This window comes from Apteryx rowi, unplaced genomic scaffold (assembly GCF_003343035.1).
Source record: "Apteryx rowi isolate R43461 unplaced genomic scaffold, aptRow1 scaffold_263, whole genome shotgun sequence".
NCBI lineage: Eukaryota > Metazoa > Chordata > Aves > Apterygiformes > Apterygidae > Apteryx > Apteryx rowi.
Genome location: NW_020449008.1, coordinates 986225 through 1005668, shown reverse-complemented (window position 1 = coordinate 1005668; position 19444 = coordinate 986225). Strand labels below are relative to the sequence as shown.

The window sequence follows — 19444 nt, the reverse complement described above, 5'->3', positions numbered from 1 at the left end:
CCAAAGCACACCTCATGTGCACATACCCTCACACACCTGGCCCTCACACAGAAACAGCCAATGAACAATTCATGGAATCTGTGGTACTCCCACCAATAACAAGTTTTGATAAAGCATTTTCCACATGGTCTCCACAAGATCTTGCTTTATGGACTCTAGGAGAGAGCCACTCTTTGCTCCCTCCATACCAGACAAAAGGAAAACCCACAGGCATTTTCAATGGTCCTCCAGACTTGCACGGGCTTCTGGCTTCCCAGCTGCTCTGCAGACACTCCTAGACTCCAGCTTTGGCATGCCAGGCTTCCCTTGGCACTGCTGCGGAAGGACTGAGCCCCTACTCTTCTACAGACTTCAGAGAGTGTAATCCAGTTAGTTTTCTCTTGCAGAAAGGAAAAGGTGAAGAAGCGGATCATGTACAGTAGCAGCGCAATATTTAAAAAAAAAAAAAAAAAAAAAAGGCAATGAAACCTACAGACAAGCTCAATAGTGTCTGCATGGACATCTCATTGCTCTATCAGTGCCAGAAACCCATGATCACTGCTTTACAAGGCCTTACATAGATCAAGGAACCTTGATGAAGACAACAGCTGAAGCCCATCTTTCAAAAGTTCTTCTCCCAGACTTGTCTGTGTAGCCCCAGAAAAGACATAGAAAACAAGTGATCATCATTTATTTATTTGAATAAATATTACAGTTGTCACAAACCATGCACTGATTTTCTACAACACTCCTGCTGTTATTCTTAGCAAACATAGCATTGCATTGTAACTTGCTTACAGTACACAACCCTTGTCACAAAGCTGGATGTGTTCAGCATATGACAAGTCCAGAATTTTATCTGAAAGCTGGTTTTTAGTAGCTAGAAATCCAAAGTAAACACTGTTAAAAACAGTAGAAAAGGTTCTTAAAAAATACATTAATACTGAAAGCACTGGGTTTGGGGGGAGAGGGGTAGAAAGCCCTGTAAGGTTTTACACTGATCAAAAAAAATGCCATTGTTGCTTTTCCATCTTGAGAAGTAGAATGCAGCTGAGACTATCTGGGCTTCTTCTGTGACAATATAGCTTACTAGAACTGAGTATGTCTAGCAGATGCATCTAAAAGGCAAGCTGCATAGGCTGGAAAAGACAGACGTTTCCTTAAGTACTTACAAATGTGGGAGATTTAATGCTGCAGAGCATTCAGTATTCCAGATGAACTCAATAGGATGCAAATCTATCCCACTGGTCCCCAGGGGAACATGTCTAAAACTCCAGTTACACAAAAAGTTCATGAATAACATTTTCAACATTGACTTATCTCTTTTCCTCTCAAAAAGATAAGTGTCATACCTACATAGCAGAAATGTATGGAAAAAATGGGTGTTTAGGGACAGTTTTACCTACATTACCCTTTCTGTAAACTGGTTTGCTTGGGATAAAGCTCCAGTTCAGATAAATGCATTCCTCCTCCAAATCCAGTTAACAATAAAGACAGTGTCTGCAAGAAGAGTCACCTGGCTAGAGAGCAAGCGGCTAAGGAAGGAAGAGCGCATTTTCCCTGTGCAACATTTACCAGCAGATTTAAAAACATAATAAAACCCACAGGATATGACACCTGCCCCCAACCTGTCCAGGACATCAAGTCTGCAGCATCAACTTGACGAGATATTAACGAGATATTAAAGGACCTATGCCTCAGGTTGTAGAGAAGGGATTTCAGTTTCAGGAAAATGACCAGAAAACCCTAACTGAACAAAATAGAGACCCTTTTAAAACTTGGTGACATGCTCAAACCTGCTCACGTGCAATGAAGATACCAATTACAAATCCCCTTCTCAGAAATAACCAACTCCCCCAACTTGAAACTGCTCTTCCCAACCTCCGCTCGTTATTTTCTTTTTGCTTTTGATATTAGTATTGCCAGGAATTTCAAAACTAGATTCTCTGGAAGACTTTCCCAACACCTCAGAGAATACACACAACACTGGCACTACCACCTCAGCTGAAGGGAGGTGGGTGGAACAACAGCTCCTTAGCAGACCTCGTTTCCCACTAATACACTGAATTAAACAGAAAGCTTGAGAGACCTTTCAATCAATCATCTTCCAGCTTTCAGTCTCATGATACCCTTATTTCACAGCTCAAGAGAGAGTTAGACCAATTTCATTAACTTTCAGGAGAGCTGAAAGTCCCAGCTGCCCACAGTGCCTCTGCAAGTCTCCTCTATAATAACTGATGGCACCATGGTAGTCTCTAATGGCCCCATCTGAAATTCAAGTCCTACTGTACTAGGCACTGTATAAACAGTGAGATCAGCTCTCTTAAAATACATACAAGCACTGATTCCCCACAGAACTTTCTATGGTAGATGGGACCTGAATTTATCATGGAAAAAAAGGGGAACCTCCTTCCACCTTTGGGGGGGGGGAGCAGAAATGACACAAATAAGGCAATACTAGAACTCAGAACCCAAAAACATAAAGAGGCAAAAGCCCATTTTTTCCCACATTTCTGAGATTAAAAAATGTTGAAGGAAGGAAGGAAGGAAAAAATCTCCATTATACAACAATCCAGATAGCACATTTCCTCTTGAACTCAGAAGGGTAAATAAAGCTTGGTCTAAGAAGTCTATTCTTAGGGAAAAATAGGAGCCTGCTTGCAAGAGGGCTCAAGTGAGCCCCTGGGGCAGAGCAATGGTATCTGCTTCCTCTTTGGGGTACTCTGCCTTATATTTCACATAAAATTATAGCTGTCCATAAAAAGAAGTCCCTGATGTGATACATAAAAGCAGCAGTTCAGTGGTCAAATCTCTCTCCTATGCATTCCAAGGAAAGCAGTTCTAGTACACACATATTTCACAAATAATTTATTCTGGAAATCACAATCCCATTTCCTCTGAACAGCTTTTCTCAAAAATTTACTCAGACTACTCATATTCCAGCACAGGCTCCCTGTACACACTGCTATATCTAAGATATCAAAAGCCAGGAACAGCTCTACAGAGGAAACCCATTAGGTGCTAGGAGGTAACTAGAGTCTCCAGGATAAACCTAGCAATCCTTTTTTAAACCAGATTCCCACTAAAATCTGTAACAGCTTAAAAGACTATAGGACTAGGCCAGAGCCTAGCAGAGTATCTCTTGGGACGACACAAGGTAACTTGATGAAATTAATTTAAGGCATAACTGAACATCAATAAAAAGTTTCAAGCCTGAGTGCTAACCATTGGCTTGCACTATGTACATACACTATATTTCTGACATAGTCCAATGCAATCCAGAAGTAAAGGCAAGCTCTTATTTATAGCAGGAATTCAATTTTACTCTTTAGGAAAGAAGATACATAAAACTCTGTTTATAAATGACTGAGCCCCAGAACTGTACAGCTGCCAGTAACTTCAGCAGGAATCTGACCCTTTAACTTAGCTATGAAAGAAAAGCTACTTAGCTATGAAATGAAGAGTCAGACTTTAAACTGTCAAGCCGTCAATAACTGTCATTATTCCTCATGTACATTTCAGAAATGATTGGGGAGGAAATGCATTAATATGCATATTTGACTAGCTCCTGACTGACCTGATTCAAGCTGCACACTTAAAAGAATGACTGCAGYGCTAACAACCAAATTTCTCCTGCAAAGGAGAAGAAATAAAAGTGGACATGATTACATAGTCATCCCATTGCAAGACTTATTCTGTGTAAACACTGAATGAAAATAACACTGAGTAGTATGAGGTTAAAACAAAAACTGAAAAAGTCTTCAAGGCTTTCACCAGGTAGCTTCAGATAGTGCCTGTAATCCCCCACCCCCCAGTAGAACATACAAAACTCTTATTTAACAGAAAAGGTTCAGCTTTTAAATAAATTCCAATGTTGATTTTCTATTCCTAACACTTTAGCCTGAAAAATCATCCAATGCCAAYAGCAACCAAGAAGTTTGGAAAAGAAAGTCTTGTATAGTGTCAAAGGGTCTACAGCCATGAGGAAGGTCTCATGTTTCCCTGCTTATTAAAGTGGTATATTTCCTTTATCACAAGAAGAACATTTGTTGACAGTAACACACAATAGACCCGAGACTGTCTTCTGGCAAAAGTGCGAAATATCAACACTTTTTCAAGTGACCTACAGAATACACATGCATTATTTTTCATGGGATTGTCATACAAGGAGCTAAAGAGAGACCATCAAGTGCAGAAAGAATGCATGAAGTATAGCGTAAGGCACAAAGAGAGCATGCAGAAGGTGTTTTTATTGTATTTTTTTTTCCTAAGGAGGTTGGAAGGACAAACACCTCAGCAACTTCCAGGATCACTCGATGTTCTTGTACTTTGTGAAGAGGTTGTACAGAACCCTGAGGGTAGACTTCAGATCCAAGTTGACAACATCTGTGAAAGAAAAGGAGAAATTTTTAATTTGCTTCTAGTTCTCCCTCCTTGTTTGCCCTCAAAGGAACAAAAGCCTTCTCAATTTTGAGGCTGTAGGAACAGCAACAGAAAACCCATAGAGGTATGATCTCCCCAAGTCAAGCTTTTTAAATGTGTCTATATGATGCACTTCAAACATTTTCATGATGCTACAGTCACAGCTAAGCTTTTCTGGGAAACAGAAGAAAAGTAGTACCTATCTTCCCTTCCCCATCTAAATTTAGTCACAGAGGAAGCCTGCTTCTGTCTGAGACCTGGGATAAAGGCTTTGGAAATGCTCACTCCTGGCAATAACATCATTAGTATAGTATCTTCTGAATCTTCAACAATGACTACACTAGCCATAGAAGAAGCAAACAAGTGACCGCACACATCATGTGCGGCACTGAACCTCATGTGCCAGCAACTCTGCAATCATACAATCGGCAAATAAACAAAATTTAAATTCTCCCAGCAGACTCTAAGTTTTCTATTATCTAATAATTTTCTAATAACACTACCTAATAACTCTTACCATTCTAGACCAAGGAACAGCTCTGGTAGCTCTCAACAAAAGGTTTTCTGCTAGCACCTCCCATCCTATTACTATAATAAAATATCAGGAAATACCACAGACATGTAATYCAGGGACTGCAGGGGGGAAGGCAAAACACAGAGAAGGCTACAGAGCTGAAAGGAAAGGGTAAATAGATAAAGAAGGAGGAGGAAGTAAAAATACATGGTGAACAATATCTATGGAAACAGCATTAAGAAGAAAAGATATTTTAAAAATCACTCAAAGAATTAAGAAGATAGCAAACAGTTAACAGGCTATGTGTAATTAATGTGAAATCCAAGGAAAACACCTACTGCCTGTTTTGAAGAATCATGGCCAGGACCTCCCCGCCTTTCCCCTCCACCCCATACTGGATAACAGTCTATAACCCCCACACTTCATCTGATATTTTCAGTCACCTTTCAAACTTTTCTTTCTGCCTTTTTTACTGTATTATTTTATCTTTCTCTTTTATGATTTTATATGCTACATCAGAACCTTCTACTGCACCAAAGAAAGATCCTAACTGCTGTRAGATAATGCATCCTGAAGAAAGAGGATATCTTACCTAGATAACTGAACTATGAAATATATTTCTAAATTTTCCAGGGTTCATGGAAAGCTGCTTACTGTCATAACATTCCCAGTAAGATAACAGCCTGAAACAGGCAGGATCAGCGTTGGTTCTTTTATATCTAGACCCAGTTGCCTCAGAGAGGAATTTAAAATGTAAATTTAGCCATGGGAAACAATGCTTCCCAACAGCTCCCCATTCTATAATTGGCAAATCAAGGCAAGTATTTGGAGTAGAGACATCTACTGGCAGATTTGACCCACTGATGCCTGCAACCACTTTGATTTGCAAAACAATTAAACAAAATATTTCTGGCACTATGAAAATGCCAAAAAATGGCCCAAACAGCCAGCTCCAAATAAGGGAGTAATGGCCAGAGAGTACTAAACGTTCAGGGATTTTTAGGGTATTCGTTCTACTCCTCCCAATTGGTTGTCTTTTCTCCCTGGTACCCATCTTCCCCTGAAAGCAAGATGAGTCTTCTCCCTGAGCCACTGCCACCACCTGTGCCAGCTGCCGTGGCACAAAATGCTGTGATCAGGTCTCACAGGGTTCAGTTATTGCCTCTGGCTGACCCATAAACCAAAGTCAAGATACCAGTGGAGAGAAAGTTAAATCTAGATGGTAGAGCAGAAACATGGCTGGAAGCTAGAAGCACAGTCAGGAAACCAGGGCACGTCCTAYGGAGAGAGCAGCCAGGCGTGCAGGGCAGCAGAGCACTGGGATGAGGGCCAAGGGCTGGCTCTGGCACGGGCAGGGTGCCTGGCAGAGCAGCACTGCACCGGGCAGGCACCCTCCATCCACCCTCCTGATGTTGCCAGAGCCATTTAAGGCTGACTTCTAACCTCCAGCAGCACTTGGAGCTACAGCACCCGCTGCTGATCTCCACCTGTGATCTGGTGATCTGTGAGGAGTATGGCCTCTGCTAAAGGAAGGACCAGACCCAGCTCTTTTATCAGCAGTGTAATGACATGTCACTGTTAGGGGCAGAAGAAACTACTGTGGTCACAGAGTCTGGTCTTATGTAAAATACAGTCTTCAGAGACCTTCACCTTATAAATACTGTATTGAGCTTACTAACCAAGCTGTGGCTGAACTAAAAACATTAACTTAAAAGTGGAGAGGTTTTTTTTCTTTTTAAATCTACCTGTGGTGGAAATTCCAGCTACATCCCTTGACAACTCAGACTGATGGCTAATTACCTTCACCATTGCAAAAGTTATACTGTAAAGCTAGTTTGACTTTTTCCTGTCTTTGAGACCTTGTTATGCCTTTGTTTGTTACATTAAGGAATACCGTAGTGCGAGCTGCATCCTCCCTGTGTGGGCGATTACAGTGTTCCCTATTGATCAGTGTCTAACAGGCAGTCCCAGGAATAAGCATATGCTCAACCTCCCATTTCTTATTTTAAGATGAAACATACACACTCATAACATTACCAACAATAACTAATAAAATGTTAACTGAAAACAGCTATAAATCATCAAAGTGGTTTAAAATATTTCATTAATTTAAAACTTTCACACTCCATCAGAATCCCTTTAGAGGTTAATAAATCAATCCACTAAAATGTACTCTTGCTGCAATAATTCAGCATCAAGTTCTGCTGCTGGCTCAATCTACTGAATTGGGCTGGAAGAACAGAGAACAGGGCCTGTATGCTCCTATTTTTGTTCATCACTGGTAGCAAGACACACACTAAAATATTAAACAAGACATGTTTTTTGCAAGCATTGCAGAAAGCATGGGGTATAGAAATAAAAATTGCAATTCTCTGCTTTACGCAATGTTTGTGATGAAAATCTACAGCAACTAATTCAAGAAGCATTTACTACCCAATTCACACTGAAGAACACAGATCCACCTAACATGTGGACAGCAGTCACCCACAGAACTTTTTGCAGAAGCAGTTCTTCAAGAATAACGGTCTTTCTTACAAGAAATGCCGGCCCCATACACAACACAAGCACACTCACTCCAACAGCTGTGAGCTTCTGCCAACGGGAATGGGTAAACACACAGAAGAGGAAGGAATATACACAAGAGACTGTACATCCTGCAGCAGCATAAAGCAAAGAGGAATGTTTTATGAGCTAATTTGGCTTTCTTTTATTAATAATTAAATTTTAAATTAATGAAACATTTAAAGCTTTCATGGACAACAAGATCCAACTCAGGCATAACAATACTGATATTCTGCTGCTTACTGAATCCACACACCATGTCTGGAGCAAACCAAACACGATCTGCAACAGTGTTCAGTCACAGTAGTGTAAGGGTGTACATAACATTGCCTTACAGGGAGGTTATCTCCTCTGTTAGATCAACTGCCCTAAACAAAACAAAACAAAGGGCAAGCTTTCAACTAGACCAGTCTTCTTCTAGGCTTTTAATGGTTTGTCACTCCAGAATCAGGTTTATTTAGCTTACCTGGTCTCTTATTACAGTCTTTTTTAACCCTTCCACTCAAAAAATAGCTGCTCCTGATCCTGCATTCATATTTCTCCAGTTTCCTTGTCCTCCACATAAACCCATGGAACCAGCTCCAATACTCAAAACATTTCTCCAATTTTGGTCTCCCAAGTTAGTGTCTTTATTTCATTCAATTCTTCTTCAGTAGCACTTTTCACCCCCAAATTTAGAAGAAAGCACTGACAAGACACACACGCATTTAATATGGTGCCTTTTTCCCCACTACAACCAGCTCCATTATTTGTTAATCTATTTACTGTTGCCATTTTATCTCATTTTAAATCAGTGACCATTCCTCATAAGCTCCTTGTTTTCCTGTTTGTTCTGTGGAAGCCTCTAACATGCATGCATTTTGTATCAGTAAGAATAAAAACTGCTCAGCTGGCTGTCAGAAAGTTTTAATTCCTCTTTCTAGTCCCAGCACAAGCAACACTGCAGACCTCATCATTAGTTTCAAGATTCACAGGTTTTAAAGGCAAAGCATCCATTTTTATATCATTCATTTCTGACCCTGAAGGCCACAAAAACCAAGAAGAGAGTATGCTACCAGCTCTCCTAAGAATAAGAAAAGACTTTCAGTTATCTATCACTGCAATCTGATCACAAGAGTCCAAACTAGCACCAAGTATAACAATGATGGGATTTACAGCATGAAAAGCTTCCTACTAGGATTGTGACTAAGAATACCAGCTAATTTTATAACATAGCACTGAAAAACTCTTGCATCCTTCACTAAAACTAGAGTTGTACACCTTAGAGGATCTATTCCAGATAAGAAACACAGGTAAGGACATATCACATAGATAATGAATCCTTAGAAAACTGTCAACGTGTGCACTAACAGCTCCACTTTGTGACCCTACCGTCTTTAATGGAGCTGCACTTGAAACGCAACTGCTACCATGTCTTTATATACAGTTTGAAGCCACATGTCATGTCCGTACCTTCAGGGCGAGCTTTTGGTTTCTTGAGTCCTCCATCTTGCATCAGCTCAAAAGCAAAGGAAACATTATGGACCTGAAAAAGGAAAACTGTTTAGAGTCCCAAAGTAATATAGGCATTAAAATACTTTAATCAAATAAAAGAAATACTTAATTCTCTCTCCCCTTGACACACAAAATTATAATTCTATTTAAATCAGTAAGAGATATTTACATGTTTGAGCATGGCAGAAAGTATCTCTGAGAGACTAAGAAATGAAAGATATCATTATAGATCATTATCATTATTATAGCATTATCATCATTATATTATTCATTTTTTGATACAAGGGAAGATTTCCAAATTTCAAGTGTAAAAACTGTGACTGGGTACTGCATGAACTGGGAAATCCCATTAGGCACCAGCAGAATCTCTATGGCGGAGGCCAGAGAGCTCCCATAAGATGTGGGACAGAGACTTCAGACTTTATTGCAGCAGATCACTTGCCATTCTGGCAACAAGCCACCTAATTGAAGTGGCATAACAGAACAGGGATTACAAAACACACATGAAGCAAGAGGAACACCAAACAGAATACTTCAAAATATGGTTAATCTTTTTTGCATTATCATCAGCAATATACCAAGCAGCATCAGCTCTGCACATCATCAGTAAGGAGCAAGGCTGTTTGCTGGATGACCTTGTGCAAATCCCTTAGCCTCTTTGTGCTTTTGCTTCCCCTCCTTGAAAATGGAAATACAAGTCAAATGAAGTTTTTCTAATGAATGTCAGAGAAGTGCTTGGTAGTGGCAGTTCCTGAACAGACCGTGCAGTGAACCTGCAAAACAAGCTAGTCACAACTATGCCACCAAGGATGAAGCCACCATGAATGTGAAGTCAGAGAGAAGAAAACAGACAAAAATGCAAGGTGAGATTAAGAGAAGATACTTGCTGAGGAAGGAACATTGGTTTAAGGAGAAAATCTGCACAGCAGCTTTCTTTTCTGTGCTTACTGAAATTTAAGCAAAGTAATTTGGATTATGAATTCTGTGCATTTTTGTTCCTGCAAATGACAGGTCTGGAGATACATAGCAAGGGGGAGAGATTTAATTAAACCTACTCATCTTGGAAATCAGGGAGTTATGCATAAAAGCTCCCCTGCAACAAGATGAAGAAAGGCCCCTTTCACTGACATTTRTTGCTCAGGACTTTATTCATCTCTTTTCTTCTGCTCCAGTGTCTCCTCACTCATTGTGACGAAAACAATCACTTCCGAGATTAATTTTTTTCTTCCTTTCCCAAAAAACACAGAATCTATCTCAGTTACTCACCTTCATTTACATACACCCTATTCTCACAGCAAAGACTCCTCACAAAAACACAACATTGCTTCAGGAATGTTGGATAACCTTTATGAATTTTAACAGTTAACAATAAAATCTTGACTGAACAGGCTACAGCTCAGCATCCTGCATGTCTACAAGGGAGAAAATTCAAGTCACTGCAACAAATAAGGAAGAGAAAGCTATAACAGAGCTTGCTCAAAAGCTAATAGATAACCACTTTCCTACTGCTTTATGAAGTTCCTGTATAGCATTCAATATTCAAAATGAACTATTTCCCATGCTATCCACAAACTTAACGCATAGAGAGGCCTCTCACATCACAGCCCRATCTCTTGTATTCAGGGAGTCCCTTCAAGCTCCCAAATGGCAACTAGCCATTTACTGAAGAAGTCAAATAACCCTATATAACCCATGCAACCAGCAGCACATTAGCCTGGGACTGTAACAGTGCCCATTTGGCACAGCCTAATTCCCTCTTGCAATGCTGACACAATCCACTCAGGATTATCCCACCAATGCTAAAGTTCTGTCCCTCAGACAGCCTGTAATTGCCAAGGAGYGCTTGACAGCAATGATCTGCACTGAAGTCAGGCTCAGAGTATTCTGGTACCAGGCAACAAATATGCACAGATGTGCGGGCATGTTCAGGAACACCTGCAGGAAGAGGTGAACGTTTGGTCACAATAATAAGGTATGCTTGCTGTGTTAAACAACCTTCTCATCATTAACACTAGGAAATGATACAGGCGAGTGGAACAAGCGTGGGGCTAAGAGCAAGACGTTTATTTTCTCCCCTTCCATCCCTAATACCCTGACCCTCAGACTGCAAGGAATGCACTCCTTTTCCTCAAGGTTCGTTTTGTCTGAAACACTGTAAGAAAGCAAGTAATTCACTCCTTACCAAACAGAAAGAAGTAATTTAGAACTTTCTCTCAAAATTTAAAGTCAGCAACGCTGGTGATGCTGCTGCCAGGAACTGGACACAAAACCAGATCTCTATGCTCACAAGTTGACTTCAGACAAGCAATTGGCTGCATGCTCCATCCCTGGCAGGATCAGGGTCTCCATCCTGGCTCTGGTCAGGTACAAAACAGGTTACCTGTCTGCACTCAGCATACAGGCTCTAACCCCAGTCCAACCAAAGACTATGGCCCAGGTACCACCTCCTCTACGACAGCATCTCATCTACATATCAAGTAAAGATATTTATTCACTTAGTTTGTAAGAACATTAAGGAAACTACAGAAAAAAGAACTGATGGCTGTCAGGCAACAGACACTCATGAGATCAGAGGTTAGTTTTCAGGACGGACTTATTCTGTGACACCTACTCTATCCTCATGCCAATCCCTGGGTAAAGAATGGGGATAAAGCACAGCTTCCCATCCCTTGCCTTTTGTCTTTGTTGCCTATTTACATAGTAAATACTAGGCAAGATCAGGCTTCAACTGTCATGTCAAGCACAGTAAGGCACCCAGAGCACAAAAGGACTTCAAACAGTACTACAGTTTAAGAAAACACTTAAGTAAATAAGTCACTTTGATTATGCAAAGCACTAGATAGTACAAAGCACTTACTGATTTATTCCTTCTGGACATTCATGAACATTGTGTGTCATCTGATGCAAGAAAGAGAATACCTTTCTTGCTTAACTACTGGGATTTATCCCTTGATTTCACAAACAACTTTTAGAAGTACAAATTCTATTAACTATCAAGCAAGTGCACCTTTGCTACAGCTCCTGAAGAGAGGAATATGCCAGGCTCTGATTTACTGCACACAAAGAGAAAGGATCCAGTGAATGGAAAATACCATGTGTGGCAACAGAGCAAAAAGAATACAACCTGGAATTTCTACCCACCTTCTGATCAAAACTTTCAGGCGTTAAGTAGAAGTTGTGAAGTGGAACGAAATAGTCTTCAAGGAGACCCATGAGCAATACCAAGTAAACACCATCTGCAAACTAAATAGAAATACTGATGACATTCCTAGGTGGAAGCATCTGCTTTCAAGCAAGTATTCATAAGCAAGCAGAACAAAGAATGCATGGCCCAAACTAGCTACCTCAATTTCTACCACTTTTGTTTGTTAGCGCAGAGACATAAGACAGCTCAGGAGGCACAGGCTGTTCCTTTCGGGCATAACAAGGAATTGACAGCAAGTGTAGCAGAAGCATTTAGGGCTTTGTTTCACCTACTCCCCAAATCCACCCATACCCATGCAATCACCAGTTCAGCTCAGCAAGCTGAACCAGTCTGTTCTTTGGAGCCTGTTGATGTAGCTACTGTCTTGTCAGATTAAAAAAAAAAAAAAAAATACAGGATACCAGGCTTTCTCCCTACATCTGGTAGCATTATTTCATATTTCCTGAGTAAAACAAGCCCAACAGCTATAACATTAACCCATTCAAGATCATGTGCCAACGACTATTTAAATTATTTACATACAGCAAATAGCTCTAAGCAGAAGAAATTAGAAGTAATTCACCTGGGAGCTGCCTACAATTTGCACTCCTAGGGCTGCAGAGTATTTGGTTTGAATGAGGCAGCGACTGAAAACAAGGTCCACTGTATCTCCAGTCAGTTCCCTATTCACAAGACTACTGAATACTTCAGGGTGAGGTAAAAGTATGTATGTATGTATGTATGTTCTTGCATTTGCTCACTCTCATTCTTTTTCTTCAGAAAGATTGCCAACTTCACTGCAGTGTTCAAGTAGATTTTTTCAATTAGGAAAAAAAAGAGACTTCCTAGGAAATATGTTGCCACATAATATACTTCCAGCTCTACTACTACAGTAAGTGGTCATTTCAAATACAATCCCTCTTTTAGCTCAGGTGAGTTGGACATTCAAATCTCTGGCCTTAATCAGAACTTGAAATTAAGTCTACCATGTCACAGGTAGGAAATCTAACCTCACAAAAAAAGTTTGTTCAAAGCCAAAACAGATTGTTTATGGTTTCAGTAAATACTAAATTCTACACTAAATACTTTCAGTAATACTGTTCAGCATTCCTACCAGACAGACTACCTTCCTGGCTAGCTACGGGTGATGCTCTATATTTCAAACAGAATTCTCACTTGTGATTCTGATATGGTGTATGTGACATTCACTATCCTTTTTGAAAATAAATTGTTGGAGACTTCCAAGGCAGTGAGCAACAATTTCTTATGACAGCACATATCCAGGGAGAAGTCACCTATTTGCTTCAGCAAAGCTACAAAATAGCAGTGAATGATTGGTACTAGACTAAGCCAGAGTTAAGCCAATTACTGATAGTCCAGGAATAATTCTCTAGATGCCATGCTCCCCTTTTTGCCAGGACACTAGGATAACCATGTGTCCAAGGTTCAGCAGACTTTGGAAAGAATATTTGTTTCCATTATTAAAACATAGCCAAAACCATGTGTGAAATCTGCATAATTTCACCTGCAGAGTGAGAACTACCCCACTGCCACCAAGATTCAGATTCACACTCACTTGAGATTTCCAAGCATATTCACTACCCAGTTCTGAGCAAGAGACAGGGAACTTCTGTGGAGCAGGCTGAGRTGGCTGGCGGCTACCTCAGGGAGCTTTAAACAAGCTAACTTGGGTACCAAGGGCACTCAAGCCACTGCAGTAGAAGAGCTCAGACTTGCTAATTCACACTGCTGGAAAGCAAGCACAGTGCACATGCGCTCCAAACAGCAGGATGAAGAGCAGCATATGAAGGCCTGTGCTGCAACCACAAAATTGTTTCCAGCCCCCACTTTGATGTGATCAAAGCTAGCAATGATATCTCTATGATGGACTGCACACTGCAGTCCACAGACCTTCAGAGAGCCCCAGGCAGCCAGTTATTAAGAACTTACACCAGCTCATCATGAACCCTCACAGCAAGAAAAGACACAACCTGTCAACCACCCATAACTATAGCAACTGCTTCGCAGCATTCCACTTTGATCCAAGAGACAAATTGCCCTGAAACCCAGCCATATTCTACAGTCATTAACATGAATATATTAATTATTCAAGAATTTCACGTTACAAAATGGAGTGCAAATTATCAGCAACATAAAATATGTGTAAGCATGAGTAAAGGAAGCAAACATCAATGCATGTAATTGCTATTTAAAAGATAAAGCCTCCGATCTCATAAATCCACATACCCAAAGATAAGCAGCTCCATAACAAGGTTTTATGGAACAAGGGCTTATATTTGTAATTTACACAGTGAGAATACACACAAAAAATCATGTCTCCTACCTGGGTTTCTAACTCCGTTACTTCCAAATTCAGTTTGTTCAAGTGTTTGTTCACAAAAGTGATCAGAGACTACAAAAGAAAATACCAGAATCAACAATGTTAGAAACTATAGTCAATGTCTATGTGAAAGGGTTAACATATTCTTTTAATACATTTTTAAGTTTAATAAATACCACCATGAACTATTTGCTTTTGCATAAAGAAGTATACAAAATTGAAAACAACTCAGCAGTACAGACATTTTTGTTGCAACATATGGCAGAAGTCACCAGATGGTGCTATTACATACTTCTTTCTAGTTATTTTTCCTAGCACATTAAACATATTACAGTGTTGTGGGAAAACTCTGATGACATTGGTTCTTTTGTAAGTTCTTTGTGAAGATGAAGCAAGCAATAGCTGCATTTACTGCCTGCATGAATCTCTTCAGGTTCTTGGAGAAGATCTGCTGCTGGGGAGCAAGGCATCACCAGCACTGAGCTAAGACTCCCAAAAGAAGATGTCAACAGCACACAGTTTCACTCTCGCCTCTGTTCCCCAAGCGATCAGTGCATATAGATTAGCAAATTGCAGACAGGATGTTCCCCAAGTCTGTATTATGTACTTCTATTCCCACAGGAAGCAGTTGGGCAAGGTCCTGCTCCTACGAACCAGGTAGGTAACAAGAGCATAAATACGCACTAACATATTCAAGCATGGAGATCTGGCAGCCTGCTTAAAACGCTCCCAGGAGGGACAGAGAGCTGCATGTTAACATTTTTATTACATGTAGAGAGTTAATTTAATTCTCTAACAACTTTAACATTTCTCTAGAAGAAATTTCAGCTTGGAAAGTTAAAATCTGCTATAGATTTAACAGCATTATTTTAAATGCATACAACCTCTATTTCATATAAAGTGAAGAGACAAATTACAATTCTGAACTTTGAGTACTACTGTTCTGCTAAGTAGTTTAATAGTCATGTTGGAAAACACTGATGGAATAACGTGGAGTTTCTTCTTTATCCATTCTCTTCCAGAAGAAAACATTAACAAAAGCTGGCAGAGATCAATGGCTACTTTACCCCTGCACTCTGCCTACCACAAACAGCCATGTGAAAAACAGGTTTGTGTACAGATGTGCCTGCTGTGTGATGGTGCTTAGCCTTGGAGGAGAAACCAGAAGATCATTCAAGCTAGCGTTAAGTAGAAGAGCTCTAGGATGAAAGCACTCAATTATATTTAGCATACATGTTTATGGGAGAATCACATTTCTACCTATTCCTCCTCAATTGCAGGGTACTATGGAAAATGATTTCCAGTTGTGGAAGAACATCTGTAGTACAAAAATGAGCTGAAAACTAAACTGCAGCTGCTTCTTCAGGAGACTGAAGACACAAGTACTATTTTGGCTAGCAAAGAAGCCACCACTGCCAGTTACTCGTTACCCTACAGCCCAGTCGCTCTCTGCTGGAGGACAACACCTGGCATATAAAAGCATATATGACTGTCCAGTCAGAATGCTCTGAAATTACCTCAGATACTTTGCAGAGCAGCTGTTCCTGCACTATTTTGACTGAATGAGATACAGGAGCAATTGCAGAAGCAGTTATACTGTTACAGAAAGCGCTAACCTCTGGCAGGAGAGGAGGGAGATAAGATGACAAGCAATTGGCTGGGGAAGGTAACCTTTTCATCCCACTTAGGTGAGGCCAAAACAAAATACGCGACTGCAATCTAACAGTGTCTGTGTGTCTCACAATGCAAGAAACAAGAACAACCATACAAGCCTGACCGCAGCCAGTGAATCAAGGCCTCACTGGCTCTGAAATAGTGATCTTCTGGGGACACACAGCCTGTTTTATTATTTCAGAATCATCTTCTGTTATTTGCCAGATATTTCTGGATATCTTTCAAAAGCATAACAAAAAAAACAATGTAGAAAACAAAATGTGAATTTTTTATTTTACCTTCTTGACTACGCTGAGTTTATCTGGTGCATGATCAAAGAGTGTGTCAAAGGCATCCCGCTCTGGTTTTACAGAAAAATAAAAACAATGTTAAAAAAAAAAAAATCAACACACCTGTAACAGCCAAGTATGCAAAGCAAGTTATGTCACATGCCTGAGGGTCTGTATTAGAAAACCACATGACAGAGACTTAAGCTAAAATCATTCCCCTATTTTGGCACCTAACCAAAGGCCAGAGCAAACTGCACTAGGAATTTTAGGGTTAACTGAAAATAAACATATCGTTCACTGATTTTCCTTTTCTGCCATTCATAATTTGTACACAAAATATGCAGGTGGGGGAAAAATTAAAATGAAACATAAATTTTCACTGTGCTCCAGTCTTAACTTAAACAGTGGGCTACTGAAACATCACCTTATTTGGTGCTCTACAGTATAGCAATAATTATAGCCATGTTCATGATGACTGCTCAGCATCAAAATCAGATACTCCTACTGTTAATTTTAAGCTTATTGGCAGTATCCTTGACTTCAGTAAAGCTTAAAATTGAACACATGAATAAGACCTGATTCAGTGATGTACTAAGAGCAAAGCTTACTTACCTGTGTTTTCTAACCCAATACACAGTATGAAAATTTAAATTACTGTAGAAGTGTAACATCTTCAGAGCACTTTGTAACAATACCTAATCCAATCTAAGATCTACTAAATTTAATATAGAAGTGCAGTATTTCACACTGTGGCAGCTTAGAACTGACTGAAATTTTCCAAATACTGAGGTTTTTTGGATRACATTATAAATTGAACTGTCATCATCAGGTAAAGCACCAAAAAAAAAAAAAACCTAACCAATTGCAGTTGTGCAAAAAACAAATATCAAAAAGCATTGCTGAAAAACTTGGGGGGGGGGTTTCAACTGTTGTTCCATGTTCACATTCTTTTCATTTGCAGAACACATTTTAATATTTACTATGGTAAAATAAATAAACAAACCAATTTATTATCCAAACTCTTTTGGTATTTAAGGATATATGTTATATACCTCCCACCCTCACATTATTTATTTTCCAAATACCTTTTTACTCATTAATGCACATATTCTACTGGGAAGGAAAATGACAGCATTCACATATTACAGCTGGGAAACAGAGAAACTAAATGACCTGTTCTTAGTCTCATAGAGTCCTTTAGAGGAGCTCACGTCTCTCAGATGAGTGGAAGTGATTTAATGCCACTAACAAAACCAACACAGTGAGAGTCAGGCTATGCAAAAGAGAGAGAAGTCTCTTGGAAGCAACACCAAAACTTTTGCTATGTGTTTAGAAGACCAGTTCTCTGGTCAGTAAAATCCCTGGTGAGCAGGGATGGGATAAGATACTTCATGCAAAGGAATTAGGAGAGGCAATGATTGATGGCTGAAAGTGGACAAGCAAATAAAGCTTTCTTAGATCTTCTACCATATACCTGTGCTTCAGTAATTTTCATATGTTCATGTATATACTATTTAAATAGTCACACTCTGAAGAAAGCGTAACTCTTATTGTCAGGTGTTGCAAAGATTTTTGCTTGAAAGCCACTAAGAACAGTACTACAAAATCTTGCTCTTTGTGGCAGCGTCCCCATTCGTTACATATGAGTGAAAAATCAATAGAGACCAGCCCAAAGAGCAAAGGACAGGATGATCTGGCTCTACTCATTATGCTCCACATCTGACTGCAGTAAAACACCTGCCCCCGCAATACATTCCAACTCTGTGGAATTGCTCAATCCACTGTCTTAATCTGTTCAAGGAAAACAGACATAATTTCTGTGCCTGACATAAATTAAAAAATTTCAGAGTCAACTTTTTTACTTACCAAATCTTCCCATCATCATCCTGCAAGTCAGAGCATTCAAAAATACTAGGTTAGTTCACGAATAACCACTTTGAAAAGACAAGACCATGGGCTTGACGGGCCTTTTCCTGCAAGACGCCGAGGGCTATCCACTCCTACCAAGCTAGAAGGCTGAGCATGTTGCAGACCAGACCCAACGTGCTGCAGGAATGTCCCCAGCAGACCACCAGTGACATCAGGAAGATACATTTGAAATGAATGGAAATGCATAATTATGTTTTATATATAATTATGATTTCTTATGCAAAATCATTTTTATGATGAAGAGTGAATGAACATATATCTTTCTGCGTACAGTTTCCACATATACAGTCAGCAGAGACTACATCACATAGTTCAGAATGAGCAAGGCTAGGTATTATCTAGCCCCTTTTAATCTGTTTTCTCTGAAGGAAGAAAACATATATCATCTCTGGATGTTATGTAACTAATACAGCTACATATGAATCATATCCACAGCCAGTGACATCACCAGACATATGCAGATGATTATCAGCTGAGAATCAGGCCCCGATCTGCACAGGGAAATTTGAAAGTATTCAATAAAAGTTGGATTCTGCTGGTTCTGGAGTTTTTTGTACTTCTACTTATATTTGAGTATGCAACACATATTAACCTCTTAATATTGTATGATATTAAAGAACTTAATAAAACACATGTATAAACCCACATGCCTATCTGTAAGCATCTTTCTCGCTAAAGATGTCCAAAACCCACTGCACAGTTTGCATCTTACGAACCACATCTGAAGGAGAGGACAAGCTAAACACATTGTTCAAGAACACAGGAGTGCAGGGAAGAATTTTGGCTCAAAATACTGAGGCAAAGCTCTGATCCTACAAAAAACACTATGAGATCTTTAATGTCCACACAGAAATGTTATGATCTAATTTCTGAACGTTTCCATCTGAAAGATCTTCCCTGCCGAGCAAGCCACATGGTATTTCATTTATCTTCAAAGTCATGGAAAGCTGAGCCAACTCTACAGGGAGCCAATACACTGATAAACTGAAGGAGGGCTCATGTAAGCCCCTGTTAGAAGAGTTGCCTTCAGGCCACATGAAGAAGACTCTCAGCTTTTATTTGCAGCCAAAGTGCAT

At 39.8% G+C, this 19444-nt stretch overlaps 1 protein-coding gene across 5 annotated transcripts in view; it reads right to left on the bottom strand.

Moving 5' to 3' along the window:
• Nucleotides 1–654: 654 nt before the first annotated feature.
• The window catches only part of PARVB (parvin beta), a 65338-nt gene continuing 46548 nt past the window's right edge, over nucleotides 655–19444 (bottom strand). For all 5 annotated transcript variants that reach the window (XM_026067829.1, XM_026067831.1, XM_026067832.1 and 2 more), the window contains 6 exons: nucleotides 18306–18325; nucleotides 16449–16510; nucleotides 14500–14568; nucleotides 12113–12214; nucleotides 8930–9002; nucleotides 655–4365 (listed from right to left, as the gene is read on the bottom strand). In XM_026067829.1, the coding sequence (XP_025923614.1) occupies nucleotides 4289–4365; nucleotides 8930–9002; nucleotides 12113–12214; nucleotides 14500–14568; nucleotides 16449–16510; nucleotides 18306–18325 (403 nt within the window). In that variant the 3' untranslated portion in view covers nucleotides 655–4288. The remainder of the gene's footprint in view (nucleotides 4366–8929; nucleotides 9003–12112; nucleotides 12215–14499; nucleotides 14569–16448; nucleotides 16511–18305; nucleotides 18326–19444) is intronic.